Source organism: Ochlerotatus camptorhynchus, unplaced genomic scaffold (genome assembly GCF_037179485.1).
Source record: "Ochlerotatus camptorhynchus isolate MF236.1 unplaced genomic scaffold, CSIRO-AGI_Acam_v1.1 ptg000185l, whole genome shotgun sequence".
NCBI classification, from domain to species: Eukaryota; Metazoa; Arthropoda; class Insecta; order Diptera; family Culicidae; genus Ochlerotatus; species Ochlerotatus camptorhynchus.
The window spans coordinates 1,510,906-1,533,042 of NW_027040675.1; the positions used below are offsets into that span (position 1 = coordinate 1,510,906).

The 22,137-nt window shown below is 40.9% G+C and overlaps 2 protein-coding genes across 2 annotated transcripts in view; one reads left to right on the forward strand and one right to left on the reverse strand.

Moving 5' to 3' along the window:
• Positions 1 to 22,137, reverse strand: part of LOC135702184 (uncharacterized) — a 115,241-nt gene that overhangs the window by 34,031 nt on the left and 59,073 nt on the right. The window lies entirely within an intron of this gene.
• On the forward strand, positions 12,847 to 14,434 carry LOC135702116 (uncharacterized; the record flags this gene model as incomplete). Its single annotated transcript, XM_065223116.1, has 3 exons — positions 12,847 to 12,977; positions 13,021 to 13,686; positions 14,368 to 14,434. Coding segments are annotated over 3 exons (864 nt in total), but the record flags the coding sequence as incomplete, so codon positions are not given.

Sequence of the window (22,137 nt, forward strand, 5' to 3'; positions counted from 1 at the left end):
TGCGGGATGAAAGCCGAGGAAAAACTAATTGCACCAATATATTCAGGCCTACAATTCCACACCTTCTAAAGACAGGTTGAGCCTTGATAGCTAACTGCTTGCGGGAACTAATGACCTTGACCAATGTCCAAATAATACTCTTTAACAAATTTTTGGTGACCCTGAAAAGGACCGTTTTGTAGTGATGGTTGAGAAATTCTGAGCTGGTCATTCAACACGGATGAGGCTGTCGAGCTGTATGTCGTTTGGAGCGAGGGTGACACGCTTGGCATAGATGACCGACCCGCAGCGACTCACGAAGAGCTACTGATTCCGATCCATAGCATAATGGTGTAGCTTCTTCCTCCTTTGATGGTTGCTTATGTGGGCTCTGCAGCTCGTTGCTTGCAGGCAGCCTTTCGTTGTTACTGGAGAACATTTTTCAACGCCACACGCCGAAAGCACTGCTACTGTTGCTACTGCTGCCACTAATTTCGACGACCGAACACCACCGTGTGGTTCTGAGTATAGCGATGAGTGTGCAAAATATTACGGAATTCCATCCTCCCTATTCGCACGCGCCCGAGGATCGGAGGCGAATGCCACTTCGACTTGTTTCGTCTACTTACTACTCTCTGACGACTGTGCTGGGGAAGCAGCATATGCATGTAGCTAATTGGTGAATTTGTTAGTTAATTCGACGCTTTTGGACAATGCTGGACATTTACCAGTTTTTTAATAGTTTCTTGTTGAAAATTAAAGGAATACGGTGCGGATGGGGCAGACAGGAAATAACCAGGACAACACTTAACAATGAACAAGTTTTATTAACGATAAAGTTATCTTGGTATGACTGCTCTCTTCAGTGTCTTGATATGGAATAATGCTAGAAAATTGATTGGAGTGTTCAAGACAGCAATCCAACGCCTACTTTGTTAACACCCCCTCTCGTTTGGATACTCCTAGCTTCGTCCTTAATTCCTCGAATCGGCCAGCGTCCAAGGACTTGGTAAAGAAGTCAGCTAATTGGTTCTCACTTGCAATTGGTTCTATCAGCAGCTTCCCAGCGGTGACAAGATCCCGAAGAAAATGATGTTTGATATCAATATGCTTCACTCTCTTGCTCTCCACGTTCTTAGCCATGCCGATGCACCCACGATTGTCTTCATATATGGCAACTGGCTCGATCTGCTTTTCACCCAAATCGCCTAGGACACCAATCAACCATATTGCTTCCGATGCTGCAGCGCTTAACGCCACATACTCTGCTTCACTTGATGAAGTGGCGACCGTCGTTTGTTTTTTACTAGACCAGGCAACAGTCGATCCAAACACCTGGAAGACAAATCCGCTCACTGACTTCCTGTCCTCGGTATCGGTAGCCCAGTCTGCATCCGCGAACCCAACTAGTGGTTTTGCTTGAACATCCCGGGTTAAAGTCAAGCAATGATCCATCGTCCCTCTCAGGTAACGCACTACTCGCTTGAGCGCGGTCCAGTGCTGTTGTCCGGGTTGAGCTTGGAATCTCCCCAGGTACCCGACAGGATAGCAAATGTCCGATCTCGTTGATACCATCACGTACGTTAAACTTCCCAGTAGCTCACGATACGGTACTCCATTAGCTTCGGAAACTTGACGATAAAGCTGCAACCCTTTCTCCATCGGGGTCCTTGTAGGATTGCATTCCAACATGCCAAACTTCTGGAAGATCTTTTCTAGGCTTGCTTCTTGAGACAGCATCATCTTTCCATCTTGTCGATTGTAACGTATCTTCATGCCAAGGAAATGGCTAAGCTCTCCACAGTCGGTCATGGCGAACATCCGGGATAATTCGTTCTTCAATTTCAAAATTGTTGACAGCTTCGCTCCCGCTATGAGAAGGTCATCAACATATAGTACGACGAAAATGGCATCTTCCCCCCTCTCGTCGGTACGGGTGTACAGGCAATAATCGTGCTTGGAACGAATAAAACCTAACTTCAGCAGCGCTTGATTGAACTTCTCGTTCCAGCAGCGAGGGGACTGCTTCAAGCCATACAGACTCTTTTTCAATTTGCACACCGTGCCAGCTCTCGCCTTGACGCCGTTCGGAACCGCCATGAATATTTTCTCTTGCAGCTCACCGTGAAGAAACGCCGTCTTCACATCCATTTGGTGGAAATGGAACCCTTTTTGAACACCGACAGCCAGCACAATACGGATTGTCGTCAGCTTCGCCACAGGTGCGTAGGTTTCGTTGTAGTCCAAACCGGCTTTCTGCAAGAAACCTTTGACGACCAACCTTGCTTTATAGCGCACAGGGTTTCCTTCTTCATCCTCTTTCGTGCGGAAGATCCACTGTGACTGCAGCGGTTTGACGCCGGTTGGGCATGGCACCAATTCCCATACCTTGTTGGTCTCCAGGGATTTCAGTTCTTCATCGATTGCATCCAGCCACAGTTTTTGGTCATTCCGCGCGTTGATATCATCGTACGAATCCGGGAAATCTGGGAATGTTGAAATTTTTCCAGCAGACGTTGCTCTGAACCCAGTTAGAAAGTCAGGAAACTTACCTGGGAGCCTGCGCTCCCGTTCACCACGCCTAGTGTTTGACTATGAACAGTCTTCACCTCTTGATTGTGAAGGGAGCGCCCCAGGTTTTTCAAGTTGCTCCTCAGGTTGTTCGTCTAGTTCAACCTCATCCTCGTCATCACTTAGCACAGGCATCGCGTCTTCGAACTCAACTTGCTGGTCATCTGGCTGCTCTTCCAATTCAGCTTGCTGGTCATCTTCGACGGCCGGATATAGCATTGGAATCACCAACGGTACCCTCGAATCTTGACTGTCTTCAAAAGCGTACGGTAATGAATTCTCGTCAAATTTGATGTCACGGGCTACGAGGAATTTTCTTGACGTTCTATCCCAAAGGCGGTATCCGTTGGGAGCATAGCCCACCATCACCGCCTCGCGACTCTTGTTGTCCAGCTTTTTCCGGAGTTGACCTGGCACCCATGCAAATGCTTTGCATCCGAAAATCCTCAATTTCGATAGATCAGGTTTCACACCGGTCCAATACTCAGCAGGCGTACGGTTGTCCGATAGAGCAGCAGTAGGGCAACGATTTAATATATACGTACCGGTAAGCACTGCTTCCGACCACATGTACTTGGGCATATTCGAGTCGATCAGCATTGTCCTTACCTTTTCAATTAGCGTTCGATTGAACCTCTCGGCAACTCCGTTCTGTTGCGAAGAATATGCTACGGTTGGCTGGATTTGAATCCCCTTTCGCTTGTAGAATGCTTCTTGTTCCTTAGAGCCGTACTCACGCCCTTGATCCACGGTTAACTTGCTGATTCGTTTTTCGAACTGGGCGGTCACCATCGCTTCGTATTCTTGAAAACGACCAAAAACCTCGGACTTCTTCTTCATCACATAGATACACGCAAAGTGACTATAATCGTCGATGAATGAAACAAAATACTTCGATCCATCCCAGGCCGGAGGATTGATTGGTCCACACACGTCCGAGTGAATGCGCTCTAGTAGACGACTAGCTCTTTCACGAGTTCCGTCGAAGGGTTCTCTGCATTGCTTACCGAGCACGCAAGTGTCACAGAACTCGATAGCATTGACCTTCGGACCAAATCCTTCCGCCACACTATACCGGGCCAACGTGTTCATCGTAGTCTGACTGGCGTGACCCAAACGACGATGCCAGAGTTTTCCAGCGTCCGATGCGCATAGATTTGCGGTAGCTCCTGACACGTCCAAGTTTAAATCCAATTCGTACAAATTACCTCGTAGATGCGCTACTCCAATTACTGAGTCATTCTTTTTCATCATCGCTTGATGCTTTCCAACACGGCTTGTGAATAGTACGTCGATTCCCGCTTGGGACATCTTCTTCACGGATAGCAGGTTTCCTCTCAGCTCGGGCACGAAAATCACATTTTTCATTTCAAACTTCACACCTTCTCTTGATAGTCCAGTAACTTCACCTTCGTAGTATCCGATAATTGAAACACCATCTTTGGCTACATCGATCACGAACGGTTGTTTGAGTTTCCTCACCGACTGCATGCATTCCAAAGTGTTCACCAGATGGTCGCTGCATCCAGAATCCACAACGAAAACTGACCTCTTATGTTCCGTCTTCATCGGCATCTTGTTCACCATGAATGAAACTGATTTGCTGTTAACGGCCGCATTCACCTTACCTTCTGGCTTCTTAACATAGCAATCTTTTTGCATATGTCCTACCTTTCCGCAACGATGGCATTTTCCGGTAAACTTTTTGGTCTTCTAATTTCGTCCTCCGACAAACGCTGCACTCCTATCTTCACAAGAATCTTCCATCCGATCAGACCGCTTGGATTCCTCCGCCAACAATCGTTGCTTCACGGTTTCCAACGTCAGGTCCTTTTCGTTTATATTCTCTAAAGCTGTTACCATGGAGTCGTAGCTGTCGGGAAGGGTCAAAAATAACTGTGATACCGTATCGTTCTCCTCCAATTTCGCACCAGCGGTCTTGAGCTGCCGTACGATGTCGTCGAACTGCTAGAAATGATGCCGCATTGAAGTACCCTCCTTCATCCAAAGTCTTGCCAGTTGCTTCCGTAACAGAGTCTGACTTGCCACAGACTTCTTCGCGAAGGTGTCTTCGAGTGCCTTCCACATATCGCGAGCCGTCTCCTTGTCCCGTACTATGCCAAGACATTCATCGGAAAGGAATCCGACCAGTAGTGACTTCGCTTTCCGATCTGTCTGCATAAACTTCGCTCTTCCAGCATCCGTTGCACCAGGAACTTGCCCCGTAAGCGCTTCTGAAACTTCCGCCGCATCCAGGTAGAGTTGAACGCGAAAACGCCAGTTCTCAAAGTTCGATCCGTTTAGCTGCGTAATTCCAGAGCCTTCCTTCGTAGACGAGCCCATAACCTGAAGGAATACGGTGCGGATGGGGCGGACAGGAAATAACCAGGACAACACTTAACAATGAACAAGTTTTATTAACGATAAAGTTATCTTGGTATGACTGCTCTCTTCAGTGTCTTGATATGGAATAATGCTAGAAAATTGATTGGAGTGTTCAAGACAGCAATCCAACGCCTACTTTGTTAACAAAAATCAACATTCAAAAGCATTGTTATCGATGCGTAGCCATATTTCTGATCGATTGGAGATAAAATTATTGAAATTGGACCAGGGACAGCTGAGTTATTAACGTTCAAAATCTTTCTTAATTTGTTACATGTTCCATTTTCGGTTTTCACAAAGTGTACCCGCATATAGAAATCAAAGACGTAGTCCTACGTCAAAATTCTAAAATGAGGATTTGCAACCTTGCAACCAGGAATCTAAGACGGTTTTTAATCCCAAAAATCTCACTGCATCTGCAGCCACTGAAAATTGACGAAATTAACACAACTAACTCTGTTCCCAATACTCAGTGTCATAAATAGTCTCATTACTTCTTTTTTTTAACTCCACCACGTTCCACGCGACCTAACCTCAATTGATCAAACGGAATCGGGACATTCGCTGAAAGCATGTGCCTCTCTGCGAGCGAACCAACCCCACCAACCTACCTACCTACAGAGCAAGCGAGCCATTGGAAAAATAAGAATCTCGTCAATTAATTTACAATAAAATAATGATTGTGTTCGCAGGCTAAGCTATACAACTACAACAGCGCATAGCTCTGTGAGAGAGAGAGAGAGACCCGTTCGGTTTTGTTGAAACCGTCATCCATCGTCATAGAAGAGTAGGCCTCAGCAAAAAGCAAACACAACACGCTTCTCGTCCTCGTTGTTGTGGCCGTTGTATTTAGCTGTAGCTGTTTGTCATTCTCACAAACTGTGTGTAGCAGCAGCAGCAGCAGCAGCATTCGGAATGCAAATTTTTAACATGCACTTGATCTTTCAACATTTATGATTTTCGTAATCGGGTGAAATACATCTCCTCATCGGTCGGTGCGCTCTGTACCAACGGTCGCTCGGTTCGATGCCAGCCCCAGCAGCAGCACGCCGCCATGCCGCCACTACAGTCAGTGTAGTGAGCTGTGAGAGATGGGGAATAACGAGATCCGATCGGATTGGTTTTGTCTCGGTCGGAGACGACAGCGTAGATATGGAAACGGGAGTGGAGAGTGGTTGTCTTTTTTTTTTTTGCTGCTTTGTGAGGTTAGGTTCGGAACATGTCCCTTTGTTGCAAGCGACAATCGGTAACAATTTAATTGCGCAATATCGGAGAGTTACGATTGTTCGGAGCGATTATGATTTTGTTGTACATAGTTTGAAGGGAAACCAGTTTTTTGTTGTTGTTGATGAGCAGGCATTTCGGGAGATCTTTTGAGCATTAAGGTTCACATCATCAATGAATAAATTATTTGACTTGCTAACCGTTATGCCATGTGGTTAGCAGTTGGAAAACGATGATGATGATGATGAAAAGACCAGAGCAATCAACTCTTCCCAAATGAACGCGGTGACTGGAAGATAGAGTGGTATTCTCAATTATGCTGGTCGATCAACTCCTAGCACGAATTCAATGGTCACCATACACTTCTCCTGAAAGATCTGAAAGCAGTTGAAATCTTAGCTTCTCGTAGAAGTAATCCAAAGTTTATTTCCCACGAAAATTAAAAAAATGTGACTGAGGAATTGTGCGTGTTAAAACCTGAATTTATCCACCTATGACGAGATATGACCCTTATTACTTACTGTTACGACGGGTTGTTCGGAGTTGACCGTGATAGTTGAGCACTTTGAAATAAGCATCAACGCGCACGTTAACGATTAACATTTATTAAAATACGCGGCCTTTTTAATACAAACTAAGCGATCGATTCAACTTCTGGAATAGGAGAACGTCAAAAACAGTGTTTTGAGCAGACATTTTTGCTGTGAGACATAGGAAGTGGAACACTTTTTCACTTTTCCTGATAAATTGATTCATCTAAGATGCTCCAAAACTTAATCTACAGTTGAAAAACTTAATTCTGTATCGTTTTTGCAAACATCCTGCTGGTGTTCAGGAATATTTTTGTTGAGAAAAATGGAAAATTAGAAAAGTGCCTTAGTGGTTATGGTCTTCCGGATTTCTTGTAGGTGAATAGTTAAGGTACAAATCAGTTCAGATCTGTGGAAAATCGTACAATAAGACAATTACCGATGGAAATTGGCAAGATGTTCAATGAAAAATGCTTTAATTTGCGTTGTGAAAAATAGTATTTCTGATGTAAACAAACGGTTTGGTTGACGTTTCTTCTCGAACTTGCGTGGCGCACTCTACGTTGGTGGTGCATTAAAAAGGCCAATCGTGATAAAAGGTGAACATCACTTTTACAGTTCTTCGATAAAGTACAATCTTAAAATGCTTTTATTTTGCAAATGGAGCATTTTATTTAAATCTGGTGAATGCAAGGGGTAGGTCACTCCGCACAGCAATCTTGCGTCATCTTTTTTTGTCAGTCTGCCGCAGGTGTGCCGATTGTGCAAGCTGCGATTGTTTGTAAAATATTCATCCCGGCAACCCGGTATTTCTGACACATTGACTGTTTTGGTTTGAAATCGCAAGGGTAATCGGATTGAGGATGACGTGGGAAGTGGCGGGTGTGTGAATTTTTGGTATTTTGTGACCATATGATAGTAAAAGTCCTGTGTTTTAGGGTTTTATAATGCCCTCAAATTAAGACCAGAAACCTAGCATTTCGTGATGTGAAAAGCATCGGTCTATCAGCGACCGGAAATAGTTGGAACCGGTGGGGGTAATAGACAGAAGGACTTTCGGAAAGAAAATAAGCCGATTTATAGTGGAAAATGCGAAAGAAAAACTTGTATTAACTTGCTTACAGTTGTTCGATTGTTTTTGTTTTTCACATGACTTACACTGTACCAAAACATCTTCCTCTGTTCGTATGATTCCTCAGACCCTTAATATTGGAACATAGAAATCCTTTTTCCGAATGACATCTCCAATCGGATGATGATGCTTTCAAAATCGGATGATTTTACTTTTGAATTTTGAATGTACCGTGATATGCAAAACGAACGCTTCAGCAGTTGAAATGTGTATCGCACTCTGTTTAAATTATTGCCTTTCAAAATGTAAATGCTAATAGTATTGGTTCAGCCCCTTTACGAAAATCATTCAAAATGTGGATGCGAACGGTTCAACCGATTATTCATCGTGTTCGGAAAATAGTTCTCCATTTGTAATTAGTTCTGCGAGTAGAAAGCTAGGTAGAAAGTGGAATATTTTGCAAGTTGTGTGAAGTGAATTGAATGCCAAGAAAATTATGATAAATATCATCCTAAGCAATGGATGTAAGAGTGTTCAACCAAGATTTTATGTTTATTTTGAATGTGGCCGTAAAACTTGGCCTCCCAGCCGATGTTTTGGTTGCATTAATGGGTGAGGCAAATAATGTTTAAGTCCCCATGATTTTTTAACCGGAATGTCTTTTTTTTTTTAATTATGTAGGATTCTAGAAAATGTCCGACTACTAAGTGAAAAATATTCTGCATTTTTAGATCACGGTCTTCCGGCTGATGCATTTGGCACCCTTACCACGGATGATTGGAATTCTCTATTGGAGGATCACAATATTGATGCGGCTACTGTGTATCAGGCGATATCTGATTGGAAATTACAAACGGCAAGTATAAATAGTATATTCAGTGTAAGTAGTGAACATTTTGTTCAAGATGTTGGGTGATACCACACCACCGCTACACTAGTGGGCTACTTGATTAATTTTTGCATCGGAGTGTCAATTTTCCTGTCGTTTGTTAGAACACAACTAGATCCGGAAGTTGAAACGGTAGAACCTTGGACTGAACCTTAAAAATACATCAAAATATATATTCATATAGACGTGTGGTTTTGTAAACAATTACTTCAATCATTATTTTTTTGCTATTGCAAACTCTCCCTCGAAAAATAACACTATTATTGGGAAATTTTCCCTAAGTAGCTATTAGTTACAACAATTTGACTATTAAAATCATTTTGTTTTTGTTTTACAAAATATGTCCATGGCATATTCAAATGAACTAATGAAAACTTTCATTATTACCTAATTTTCACTTTATCTGCATTTTATTTATATTGAAAAAATCTTTTTCATTGCAGGAAATCGGCGAGGGTACGTGCATACCAACATTGAAACCATCATGCACATTTATATCCAAAAGACACCGCCACCATCAAGCATGTTGCAATCCTCTGATACGGAGTTGGATCCAATAGAAGAGACAGAATCAGCTCATCATACCAGAGGAATGCCTCAGTCTCTACCAGTGGAGAACGATGTTCAAGTATGCACAAATATTCATGCATAATTTTTTAGATAAGTCCAATATAGCATTATCATGCTTTCGAAGAGATCAAAGTCACCTCTAACAGTCTTTAGACGCGGAGATTCTCAAACCTCACAATCCTAGTCGATAAAGAGATGTTCAATTTAAATATTTTTGCAGAATCTGGTTTTCATGATTCCGATCAAATTGAATGTTGCTGTTGTATACATTAGTTGTTCAGTTGAGTTAAAAATATTTGATTGACACCATTTTAATTTTAATTTCAATCGTCCGTTATTGCTTACTCGCTCATGCAAACAACTGTTTATAGTACACTTATGTCTATTTGTAAATTTACCCTTGATATCTATTATGCTGTTCCATGAGGCACACGGCCAATGAGAATAATTCTGAGAGAGAGACATTTCTACTCAGTTGTATGTGAAATTAAAAACAAACTGCAGATACTCAGCGCAGAGTTCCTGCAGTTTTTAGAAATTTATCCATATAACTGAGTAGAAATGACTCTCTCTCTCTCTCTCTCTGTGTGTTATTCCCATTGACCGTGTATTCCATGAGACAGCCACGGTCAGCTGATATTTTTTTATGTTTTGACAATTCACAGTTCACAGTAAGTTGAAAATAGTTTTGTTTATATTTACATCTTGAATTGGTAACACTGATTAATCACACACACAGCATTTTAGTTGTCAGGCCAACTGCAAAACGTCTCTTGGATCACCTTATTGGAGCCTTAGATAGCCTAGTAGAATTACTTGTTTTAAACTTGTTTCTCTACTCATATATAGCAACAAGAGGATCTCGAAGGACACAGTTCATCCATAATATTCACGCTGACACCGGAAGCTACCGAAATATACGGAGCGGCCTCAACAGGAAACGGACCTGAATTAAAAACAAATATAGAGCATGATAGTCAAGTCCTGGAGCCTCTTCAATTGATGCCAAACCAACAATTTGATTACGACGACCAGGTATAACACTAAATTGATATGGAATGATCCATGATGACTTGAGATAGGATCTTTTATATGTAATTTATAAATAACCGTAACAAAAAGGGATTAATCCTTTTTTCTATTCACACATAGCAACACCCATCAGAACTGGACGATCACGAAGAACACACAGCATCATCACACAGCACCGGAGGATACGGAGCCGCCTCAGCAGGAAATGAATCTGAGCTAAAAACGAACCCAGAACACGATGATGAACGCCAGACGATGCCAATACAACAAATTAAAACAGAGACTTGTGACAATCAGGTATGGTAAACGCTCCTATAGTTGCGGTACGTTAGAAGCGTTAGGTACATATAGTTGTGTATGGAGGCTCTATATACACAACTATAGGAACCTAACGCTTATAACGTATCGCAACTATAGGCGTGTTTACCCTATGTCAACTAATACGACCAGGAATATGACTAATATATTCTAGCTATGTCCATGTTGTTATCGACTGATCGGTTGAGATTTGAAGTAGGTACTTGTGAGGACCAGGGTTGTCAATCGATAATTGTCGATAACGTTTACGTTAACGTCCGCAACGCAAGTTCATCATTGCAAACGTTAACGCTGAAATAATCAACAGTAATCGTAATGACCATGATTTATACCTACATACCTTCAAGGTTACATACACATTATTTACGCAATTTACAAATAACCGAAACAAGACTTTTACTTATTTTACCCATTTTTCTCTGCATAGCAACAATCATCAGAACTGGAGAACCACGAAGGACACACGCTGCCACCAGGTGCTACCGGGGTGACATCGGCAGGCAAAGAAACTGAACTTAAAACGAAAGCAGCACGTGCTAACAAACTTGTGTCTTCTGCAGTTTCGAGCCGAAAATATTCAGCTACAGTACACTGTGATAATCAGGTATGTAAATTGAATTGTTAAAATGGTTTTTACCGAAAGTAAAGAGAAATGATCGATCTGTAAATTATAGTATTGCGCATTTCACACTAAACTGGACAAATAAGCACGTTTTCACATATTAAAAAGTGTGATAAAAGTGCGAGTTTCTGTCTAATCGTCTTGGTGTTTCTAAAAAACGAAAATCGCGCAAAAAAGTGTGTACCAAGATTTCTTAATTATATACTGGACGAGTTATTACCAAGTAATAACTGTTCTTCATTACGAAGTAATAACATGTTCTTCATTAGTTTTTCGGTGAGAAAAGTAAGTATCAAGTATGAATACCCGAAAGATCCTTTTTCATCCGTTCATTGTTGATTGAAATCCAGTTCGATTAAATTTTATATTCGATACACAACACTATCATTTTTAAGCTTTTTAATAATGAAAACAAGAAGGGTTAACATCCATCCTACCATTCGTGGACCTTACTGACTACCATAACCATTACCATTAAAGCTCTCAAACCATAAGTTAAAAGGTTCTAATATAGTTCTCTTTCCGAAAATGTATGGAGAAAACAAGAATTTGGAACGGTAATGGTTCTTAACAACCCATTATTTGTAAGGTCCAGTTCCAAAAAACCATAATACAAAAGGTTGAAACTTTATGATTAAACGTTCATGTAAAGTTCCATAACCATTTCAGTTAAAGTTTAGCAGGGATTATAAACAATTTTTAACCATTTTAGGTAAGGTCAATTTATGGTTCGCGTTTATGCGGGTATATATTGCTCCCTACCAAATATTTCAACATAAAAGGCAAATTTACGATCTAAATTTCCACACCCCTTTTTTAAGCTAACTATTTTTGTTTAAGAAAAGTTTAGATTAGATTTAAATCGCGTATGGGCCATCAGAACGAATTTCGAGAAGTATTTAATAGATTGAGCACGATTGAGTATAGAAATGTATTGAAAATGTAAATTCAGATACATTTCTGAGATCGTGAACTTCATAAATTAGCTGAATTGTAAATACAAACTTCGAAAAATACTCTAAAAAATATTATAAAAATACGTATATGTGTTTCATCTAAAATATCCATAACACAAAAAAAATACGTTTAAATAGGGTTCCATAAAAAAACACAATAAAAATACAATGATTTTCATTGTCATTGTAAACATGATATTTATTGTCAAAACATTGGACATTTTTGTCGATTACCATAAAATCACAACGAAATTCATGGTTCACAACAATGAAAATCATGGTAGTTGATAAATTTACAGTTAAAAGGAGGGTTATTTTTTAACTTGTTCGTTTATTTGGCAGGCTCAATCGCGTTAGCTTTACGGAGCCGATAGTTCATTGTTCTTTGTTTGTAACAAAATTCACTTAATTCTATGTCTAGTAGGAGTTGGGCCGAATACTCGCGGCTTACTCGAGGTAAGAGAGGTACATTGTGGAAGGATAGGATCAGGGGAGGAGCTAAGGGGTAAGATTTTGTTGTCTCATCAGAGCGTTGTCGCCAGTATGAACGGTAGTGCGGTTCCAGTTTCGTCTGGAGTTCAACCGGCTATGGTGACCAGTGGGCGACTAAAAAGGGGGGTTGTTAAGCATCTTAACGATAAAAAAAATATTTTTCTAGAACAAATGTGATCTAATCACATTTATTTTAATTGTTTTACAAATTTCGGCGCCATTTGAAATCACATCTACTCGAAAGAATGGAGCAAGTAGATCAAAATCCACGAACTTCTAAGCAATCGAAAAATGAATATCAAGAAGCTGAAGAAAGAATGGTACAATTTATTCAAATGTCTTACCATTGACTAGTTGCTAACTATTACTTTAAATTTTAGGATACCGGTTGACAATGAATTGGCTCTACCATCAACATCCACGCAGACTGCCACCATGCACTTGCAGAATTCTCTAAGCAGTTTGGATCGTCTAGCTATCAATTTCGTCATCGATCTACACAGGAAAAGAAACTTCAATCGCAAGGATGTAACAGATATTTTGAAAGACGTACATTCCGTGTATTCAAATATAGGACGGCTAATCAGTACAGCAGCACCAACATCACAGGATGTACAACAACAATATGTATTTGATATGTATGTGCGAAAAGTATCAAATATTTTCGAATTTATTGATACTGAACATAAATTATTCAAGTATTTAGAAGAAGCTGATCTGTACAAGAAACCTAATGTTTATGTTATCCATATCGATAAAGTAGAGTTATACAGTGATAGAAATGTAGAAACTCCTGAAAAAAGAACGTATTTGACCATGAGTAATGTAAAATATCAAATAAGAAAATTTTTTGAGCTAGGAAATGTTCTTAAAAAAACATTAGAACATATGGAAAACCTACAAAAATCTGCGAGACTCGAAAATTTTGTTAATGGGGCATTGTTTAAAACTGTTGAAGCTAAATGTCCTGAGAAAATCATCATTCCAATATTTTTTTATAGTGATGAATTCGAGATAAACGATCCACTTAGCGCTCATAATAAAAGGCATTCAATTTGTGCCCTTTATTACAGTTTTCCAACACTATCAACTTCTTACACTGCAAAATTGTCAACATGGAGTTGATAAATTGATAGGACACGTCATAGACACATTTAAGGAAATTGAATCTAATGGAATTGTGATCAATACGAGGAACCACGAGTATCGCGTCCATTTTCCACTTATATTCAAGGTGATAATCTTGGTTTGCATCAAATGTTGTAGTTTTCGGGATCCTTCACCGCTAATTTATACTGTAGATTCTGCCGAAGAACCAAAGATTATTGAAGAATATAGTCTTCGAGATGTTGATAATTATAACATAGATGTACAGCAGAAACAATCAGTGTCAGGATTGACTGGAGAATCATTATTCAACTCCCTAGAATCATTTCATACTGTTTCAAACTTCTATGCTGACATTATGCACGACTTTTATAGTTCTGGAGTGTGCTCATTTGGTTTCACTGAAGTGCTTAATTATTGCATATATATAAAAAAAAATGTGCACTCTTGTTCAAATTAACAGCAGACGAAAACAACTGAACAACTACCGCTTAGAGCAAGGTTTAAGTCGAATGCCAGATATTGATGAAACATACATGAAATCTCAGAAGAAAAAACTGTAATTTTGCGAATGACAGCTAGTGAAATGGCGGTTTTCGCAAACTTCTTTTCCTTTATAGGTGGACCGTTTGTTCCCTTGAACGATCCGGTTTGGAAATTTGCTATAACTTTGTTAAAACTGCTTGATTCAATTAATCTTCCCTCTTTTTCGAACGAGGACTTGAATTTGTTAAAAGATGTAATTACTGAGCACCATATGTTATATACAACACTTTTCGATCAGCATTTGAAGCCAAAACAGCATTTTTTGTTACACTATCCTAGAATTATAAGAAACAGTGGTCCTCTGAAAAAAATGTCATGTTTCAGGCACGAGGCACGAGACTTCAAACAATATTTTAACAATACTTCTTCAAGAAAGAATATTTGCTACACAATGTGTATCAAAGCATCTTTGTTTTTCACGTACGATATAATCAATGAAACATTTTTGAAAACATACATAAATGGAAAATTCAGCTTGAACCGTTGGAGTGAAAAAGATTATTTCACAGAGCTGATTTTTGAAAAACCCCTAGCAGAGCATGATTACATTTTTTCTAGTGATACGCTAACGTATCAAAATAAATTGTATAGAGCTGGAAACTTCCTGACAGTTTCTTTAAGTTCAGATGTCGAGATCTATCAAATCGTTGAAATTATTAAAATTAAAGAAGATTATTTTGTTGTTGTTTCACAATGGTCAGTTAAAAGCTTTGATGAACATTATCAGGCTTATATTGTAGGAGATAAGCAAAAAGGATACTATTTGTTTAATATTGATATATTTGATGGCCCTCCAGTTGCTTTAGAAAAAATACAGAATTATTTAATGTTAAGAAGAAAATTGTATACGTATAATGATTATGAATAAAAAAAATTACTTTATTTAGTATATGTATTCAAGCTTTCTGGGCTATTTCTGATTGCGTCATGAATGACAAATTTCTTTTGACGCAATCAGGGCTAGTACTAACGGAGAAATTCAAAATAAAATATTAAAATAAACATTTGATTTCACCTTCATTTTTCAGTCTCTATTCATTTGAAAACCTTGTTCTTGTGGTTACACTGTTCGCTAATTATTGTCCTCTGAATGTTGTATATTTTACACACATTTATGAAGCAAATTCACACGCGGTTTTAAGCCTAAAAACATTTTAAAAGCTTGTGTTCACAATTCTATTCGCATATTATTATCCCCTAAGCTCTGAATTTTTAACAATCAGTTTTGATGCAAATGTCATACTTAAATTAAATGATAATCATATAAACCTTCATCATCTGCTGAGAAATTCAACCAAAAGATAATCATCCAGAATTCGACAGCATATTGTTAAAGGGCGCAAGCGAATCAGTTTTCATTCAATGATAGGAGGATGTTATGGTTCAGTGTACAGGAGCACTCGTGGTGCGAAATACATTCATAATGTGATTTAGGCAAAAGGCTCATAAATTATACCCTAATACTCCTCCTTAATTTATGCAATCTCCAAGGCCGATTGCTGCTCGCAGACGCTGGAACGGTCCCGGAGTAAATCCTTTGGTAAGGATATCGGTTTCCTGCTGCTCAGATGGCACGTACTTCAATCCAATGCTTCCTCTTTGCACCAATTCCTTCACGAAGTTGTGTTTAACATCGATGTGCTTCAGCTTACTCTGATCCCTCGATTTTTCTACCACCTTGATAGCAGATTGGTTGTCCTCAAAATATAGAACAGGTGTCTTTATCTGGAAACCCAACTCGGTGAGAAGCCGCACAATCCATAATCCTTCGCAAGTGGCTTCACAAAGAGCTATCAACTCAGCCTCTGTTGACGAAAGCGATACAGTGTTGTACATCCGAATACTTTGAATAAGTATCCTGAAACTGATCGCCGGTCGACAATGTCATTCGCCCAGTCGGCATCACAATACGCCACCAGGAAAGCTGCACTATCATCTCCGTTGTATTCCAGTCCGACATTCACTGGGCCTTTGACATACCGCAACACACGTTTCAAATATGTCCAATGTTCCTCTGTCGGACAGTTTTGGAATTGGCTAAAATAGTTAACCGCAGCTGACAGATCTGGACGGGTGGTTAACGTTACATACATCAAGCAACCTATTCACCCCCTGTATGGCTTCGACGTACGCTGCGATTCCTCTCCTTTCTCCAGTCGAAGGCGACTCTCCATCAGAACGGAACTTGGCTTACACTCGAACATGTTGAATCGTGCTAGCAGATCCAGTAGATACCTTTGCTGGCTAATCCACAGAACTCTCCGCTCAATGTCCCTTGTAATTCTCATACCAAGGAAACTCTTCACCTCTCCAGAATCCGTCATATCGAACTCCTTCGACAATGAACTCTTTACCGCTAGAATCTCCTTCAGCTCGTGTCCAATCACCAAAATATCATCCACGTACAGGATCAAGAAAATCTTCATTCGTCCATCGCCACGTACATAAGAGCACTGGTCACCACGAAACGGTGGAACCTATCGTTCCACGCTTTCGAAGCCTGCTTGAGACCATAGAGAGATCGATTCAGTCGGCAGACTAGGCCATCTCCGCGCTTGAACCCCTCAGGCTGAGCCATGAATATTTCCTCGGTCACATCTCCATTGAGGAACGCTGTCCGAACGTCCATTTGATGGACCAGCATTCGCTCCTGATTGGCGACAGCTAGCATCATCCTCAACGTGTCCAACTTCGCGACCGGCGAGTAGGTTTCGGTATAGTCAAACCCGAATCGTTGGCTGAAGCCGCGCGCAACCAATCGAGCTTTGTATCGATCTGGTTCCTGGCCTTCTCCAGGTTTGATCCGAAAAACCCACTTACACGTGATTGCCTCTCGCCCTTTCGGAAGCTTCATGAGCGTCCACGTTTTAATCTTCAGCAGCGAGTTCATCTCCTCCTCGACAGCTACTTTCCACTTCGACCAGTCGGGTCTCTTCTTCAATTCAGCAATAGTACTTGGCATGTTTCCGACGTACTCCATAGCACCGAGAGCGAAACCGGCGAACGTCATATCATAGTCCTTATGCCACTCAGGTGGCCGGCGATTGCGACCAGATGGCTCAGAACCATGAGACTGCTCCTCAAGTTCCTCTTCTTCGATCAAGCTATACCAAATACGGTAGCCATTTATGCCACACCCGACGAACATACCCTTCCATGCTTTCTCGTCAAGCTTTCGTCGGTGCTCCTTCGAAATATGGCAATAAGCCGAAGAGCCAAACACCCGGAGCTTCGAAACGTCAGGCTTTCTACCTTCCCACATTTCGAACGGTGTCATCCCGTCGCCAATAGCCCTTGCTGGACTTCTGTTTGTCAGGAACGCAGCGGTCTGCACCGCCTCTCCCCAGAACGCACGATCAACTCCAGAATCAAACAACATCGAACGGGCTTTCTCCTCCAACGTTCGATTCATTCGTTCGGCGACGCCGTTCTGTTCCGGCGTGTAAGGTACCGTATACTCCAGCTTGATGCCTTTGCCCTTGCAGAAAGATCGCAACTCCTTGCTGACATATTCTCCGCCATTGTCAGCTGTCATTTCCGCTTCGTACTGTTTAAAGCACCCTGCTACCTCATCTTTTGACCGGATCAGAAACATCACAGTAAACCGCGTCCAGTCATCGATAAAAGTTGTGAAGTACCTGTCACCATCCCAACCAGTTGGTGTTACTGGCCCGCAGACATCGGAGTGGACCAGCTCCAGCACCCGACTCGAACGTCGCTCCTCTTGCAGAGTGAATGAATTTCTGGTTTGCTTCGCTGCCATGCAGGGTTCGCAAATAACCGAAGATTTTTCACCGCTGTAACCCTTCCTGCATTTCACCATGCCATTCTTCATCAAGCTCGACAGGTTCCTCTCGCCAAGATGGCCGTTGCGGCGGTGCCACAATTCCGTCGCCTTGCAAATCTTCCCCGAAAAATATACAGAATCGCACTCATCTTGTGTGTAGAAGTTTAACACGTAGAGTTTCTCGTTCCTTTGACCAGTAGTTACGACCATCTGTCGTGACTCTCGATGCGTTGCTCCCAAGATCTATCGGAAGCTTCAAGGGAGAATGCTCTCCGGGGGAGGCATTTCCATTTTCCGATAAGACAATAACTTCTATTGGATTGGAGTATGATGAGAAGTGAATGAACCACAGGTGACGGTGGTAAGTAGGCGAAGCGAGCGTGCATCATCAGAGAAGACTGGTCCAGATGCTCTTCAGATTCTGATGAACGCTTCCGGAAGGAGTTTCTCCCGAAAGCCATCGACTCAGTCAAAGAAGCGTCGCCAGCGTTCTAGTGCTAGTTTCAACCGGAATCAGACTTCCCTGGTGGAGGTGGGGTTTAATATGGAGAGAAGTATGATGTCTCTGGCGAAAAGTAGTGCTGGCCAGAGAACACCTGTAAAAGCTGGGGCGATGTAGATGGTAGGAAAGCAAATACCGGTGAAGATTCTACCTCCTAGTGATCATCGAAGGCGGATTCATCGATGCCAGTTACGATGAAGAATGAATCAAGGAAGTGAATGTCGTTTGGCTGATCAACGAAGTGGTGAAGCGTTACGGAATCGAACATGATAAACGACCACTGATAAAACTGCTACTACCGGGACTTCTTCTCCGCCAAGCCTATAAATATTCTACCCTGATAGTATGAGAGCTAAACTTATCCTTTAACCAACTCACCGATGTCGACCTTCAAGCCCAATCAACATCTTACAATTCCACTTAACCTCCTTGCGCTGTGATTTCAGCTCCGTCACGAATCTCCCCACCCTAAAATGATATCAACGTCTTCAACGTTCCCTTCACTTCCTCCTTCAGGGTCTCGCTCTCCCCACTAACCAACTCACTAATCACATTCCAAATCGGCATGATGACCAGTAGAAGTCCCTTCATGGTCATCTTCTCAATCAGCTTCCGGAACGATGCCACCCCCTTCCCAACTTCGATCAAAGTGTTCTGAAACACCAAAGCCTTCCACACCAGATTCCTGAACAGTTCGATCGTCTTGAGTGGAGGTTCTCCGATCTTGAAGTCTTCCGCTAGCGACTCCAGCACCATACGGAAGAATTCCAGTATGACCCCCAGATTACAGTAGTACTTGACAACGGTCATCGCCTTGATGACCTCGCTCATCCCGCGTTGACTTATGATCGGTATTAAGCTAATGTTTTGAACATATGTGCGCTGTGAGCAATTCATGGCAAAACTTCGCCGGAAATTCACGGTTGAAGTTATGAAATCAAAAATTGGACTGCGTCAACAACATTGTTTAACATATTGACACATGCACAGAACAGGCGCAGATATAGTACAGTGTTGCCAGTAACTTTAAATATCATGAAAATTTCTAACCATGGGTGCCAATGAAAGTGCCCAGGTGTGCCCTTCTGAATTTTTGGCACACTGCGCGGAGTGACCAACCCCTTGGTGGCCCTTTAATGTTACTTTTTTTCCTCTGTACGGGACCTAACACTACTGTGACCAGTAATTTGATTTATTTTAGTATATCCATTAGTCCATGCACTAATGTCGTATTACCACAAACGAAGTGACAGACGACTAACTGGCGAAGAAATCAATTAAAATAATGTGGTTCACTGTAATAGAATTTTCTTAGAAGCTTGTGCCATCAGCCACCAGATGGGCTAGTATTTTTGTTTTGATTTGAACATAGTTGATTTTGTGTGCAATGATTCTTTGACAGTGTGCAAAGAGTGTATCATTTTGTCATTTTTTTATGCATTTCAGTTTAGAGTAGAGTGAAAGAGATAGAACCAAAACATTCTAGTACATTTAGTGTTGCCATGTGGTACAATCCATTAGTAGTGTTGCCATGTGGTACAAGCCAGTAGTAGTGGTGTTGCCATGTGGTACACTGAAAAATTGAAATAGCAGGTTAGTCACCAAAGTTTTCGAGCCGCTCCGTCTGTCACTTCGTTACATCGCTATAGGCGAATTCAATAGAAACTAAGCGATTGTTCCGGCTTCTGGCTTTGAATAGGGGAACCATAAAAAGAGTGATGAGGGTGGAAATTTTCACCGTGAAGCATAGGAAGATTAAAATATTTTCACCTTTCCTGATTAATTTATCCACGCAGGTGCTTAAAATCATCATCACCGTGGAATATTTTGTTTTCTGTATCAGGTTTGCAGTGATCCGGCTGGTGCTTCCATATATTTTTTGATGAGAAAAAATAAGATTTATGAAATTGTGAATGATGCCTTAAGTCAACCCAATTTCATACTCGACCCGCCACCTGTAGGAATCTAGTTTAAGCTCTTCTCTACTTACCGATGAAATTCCCATCGGTAAATTTTGCATCTCCTCCCAATGCAGCAGATTAGTATCGCATATGTCAAAGCGAACCAGTGACAGTAATCACCCGGCATTCTCTTTCATTCTCTCTCTAGATTTCATCAATACCACGGCAGCACTGTTTGCCGGCGAGAGAGCACCACCCGTATCCATATATTTTCACCGGAACGATCTTGGTGTTTGTGAACCGGCATCAATCCACCGAGCCAGGTAAACACTGCGCCTGTGGTGGTTGATCGGCATCAGGCAATAAAACGAATAAAACACAGTGGATGGGGAGGACGGTGCGAAATGTTATGCTGAAATTTAGGATAAGTTGTTTTTGTTTCATAATAAATTTATATTATGTATTCGTCATATAAATTTACATTATGTATTCAGTGTTTACCAAATTCAGAGGAAAATCCGAATGATTTTTAGCCAAATTGATAGGTTGAAGTCCTATTTACATCATGAATACAAATTGGATATTAAAAGTAAAGTTTTATAACTTATGAAAGAATTTAAAACGGTGAGGTAAAATGATCGGGGTGGTCTGAGCCTCGGTCTGAGCGCCCTAGTAAACCACCAGTAAGAATATTCTCTTTTCATGAGGATTTACCTCGGGATTTACGAAGGTTCAACAATGAAAGTTATTGAAAGGAAACATTTATTAATAATTTTCTGTAGAATTATGTTAATGAAGTTTGCCGAAATTGCCCAACTATATGATATTTCGATGGTTATGTCTATGTCTACGTCATTACTGTAATAAGAGTCAACCACAAACTTGTCACCCATACAAAATAAGCTAAATTGGTTGAAAGACTGCTGAGAAATGGTGGTGGGTTGACGCCACCGCCCATCGCACACATCAGTGATCTCGTCGTTGATTCCTGTATTATTTTCTTACAAAAAAAAAAAAAAAGAAAAAAAAGCAAGTGCGGGAACAATCCAAATAATTATGGATTTCCTCGATCCAGACGTTCCATTGACCCAACTTGGGCTACAAACCAAATTTAAATCGCTGAAAATCAGTAAAATTTTGCTGATTTTAGACTTGATGAAAGACCAGCAAACTTTCCAGCATACTTCTGTATCTTCCAGCAATTCCAACTTCTGTCAAAATGACAACATTTTACTGAAAATCAGTAAAAATTTCAGATTTCATTTTTACTGATTTTTTTCAGCAATCCCAAATTCTGTCATTTAGCAGCATTTTACTGAATAGACTCAGTAAATCGATTTTTTTACTAGGAGCATGCAGCTTCTGAAGAAGATTGTTGATATAAATACACAAATAATATAGAATCATCAACAAGACCAACAGGCTCTTTGCCATGTATATTTAATTAGATATAACCAGTGTGTTTACCAACATAATTTTAATTATTTCCTCCTTCTCCTCTGATGTAGACGGTGATGCGTACGTACTTGCGACTGTGACGCTAACAGTTTGACAGTTCAATACTGGGTGTCCAGCAAACCGTTTATGTTAGCTGTATTTTTCGATAAAAAATATTGTTTGCTGTCTTTCAGTAAAGCATTGCTTTGCTGATCAT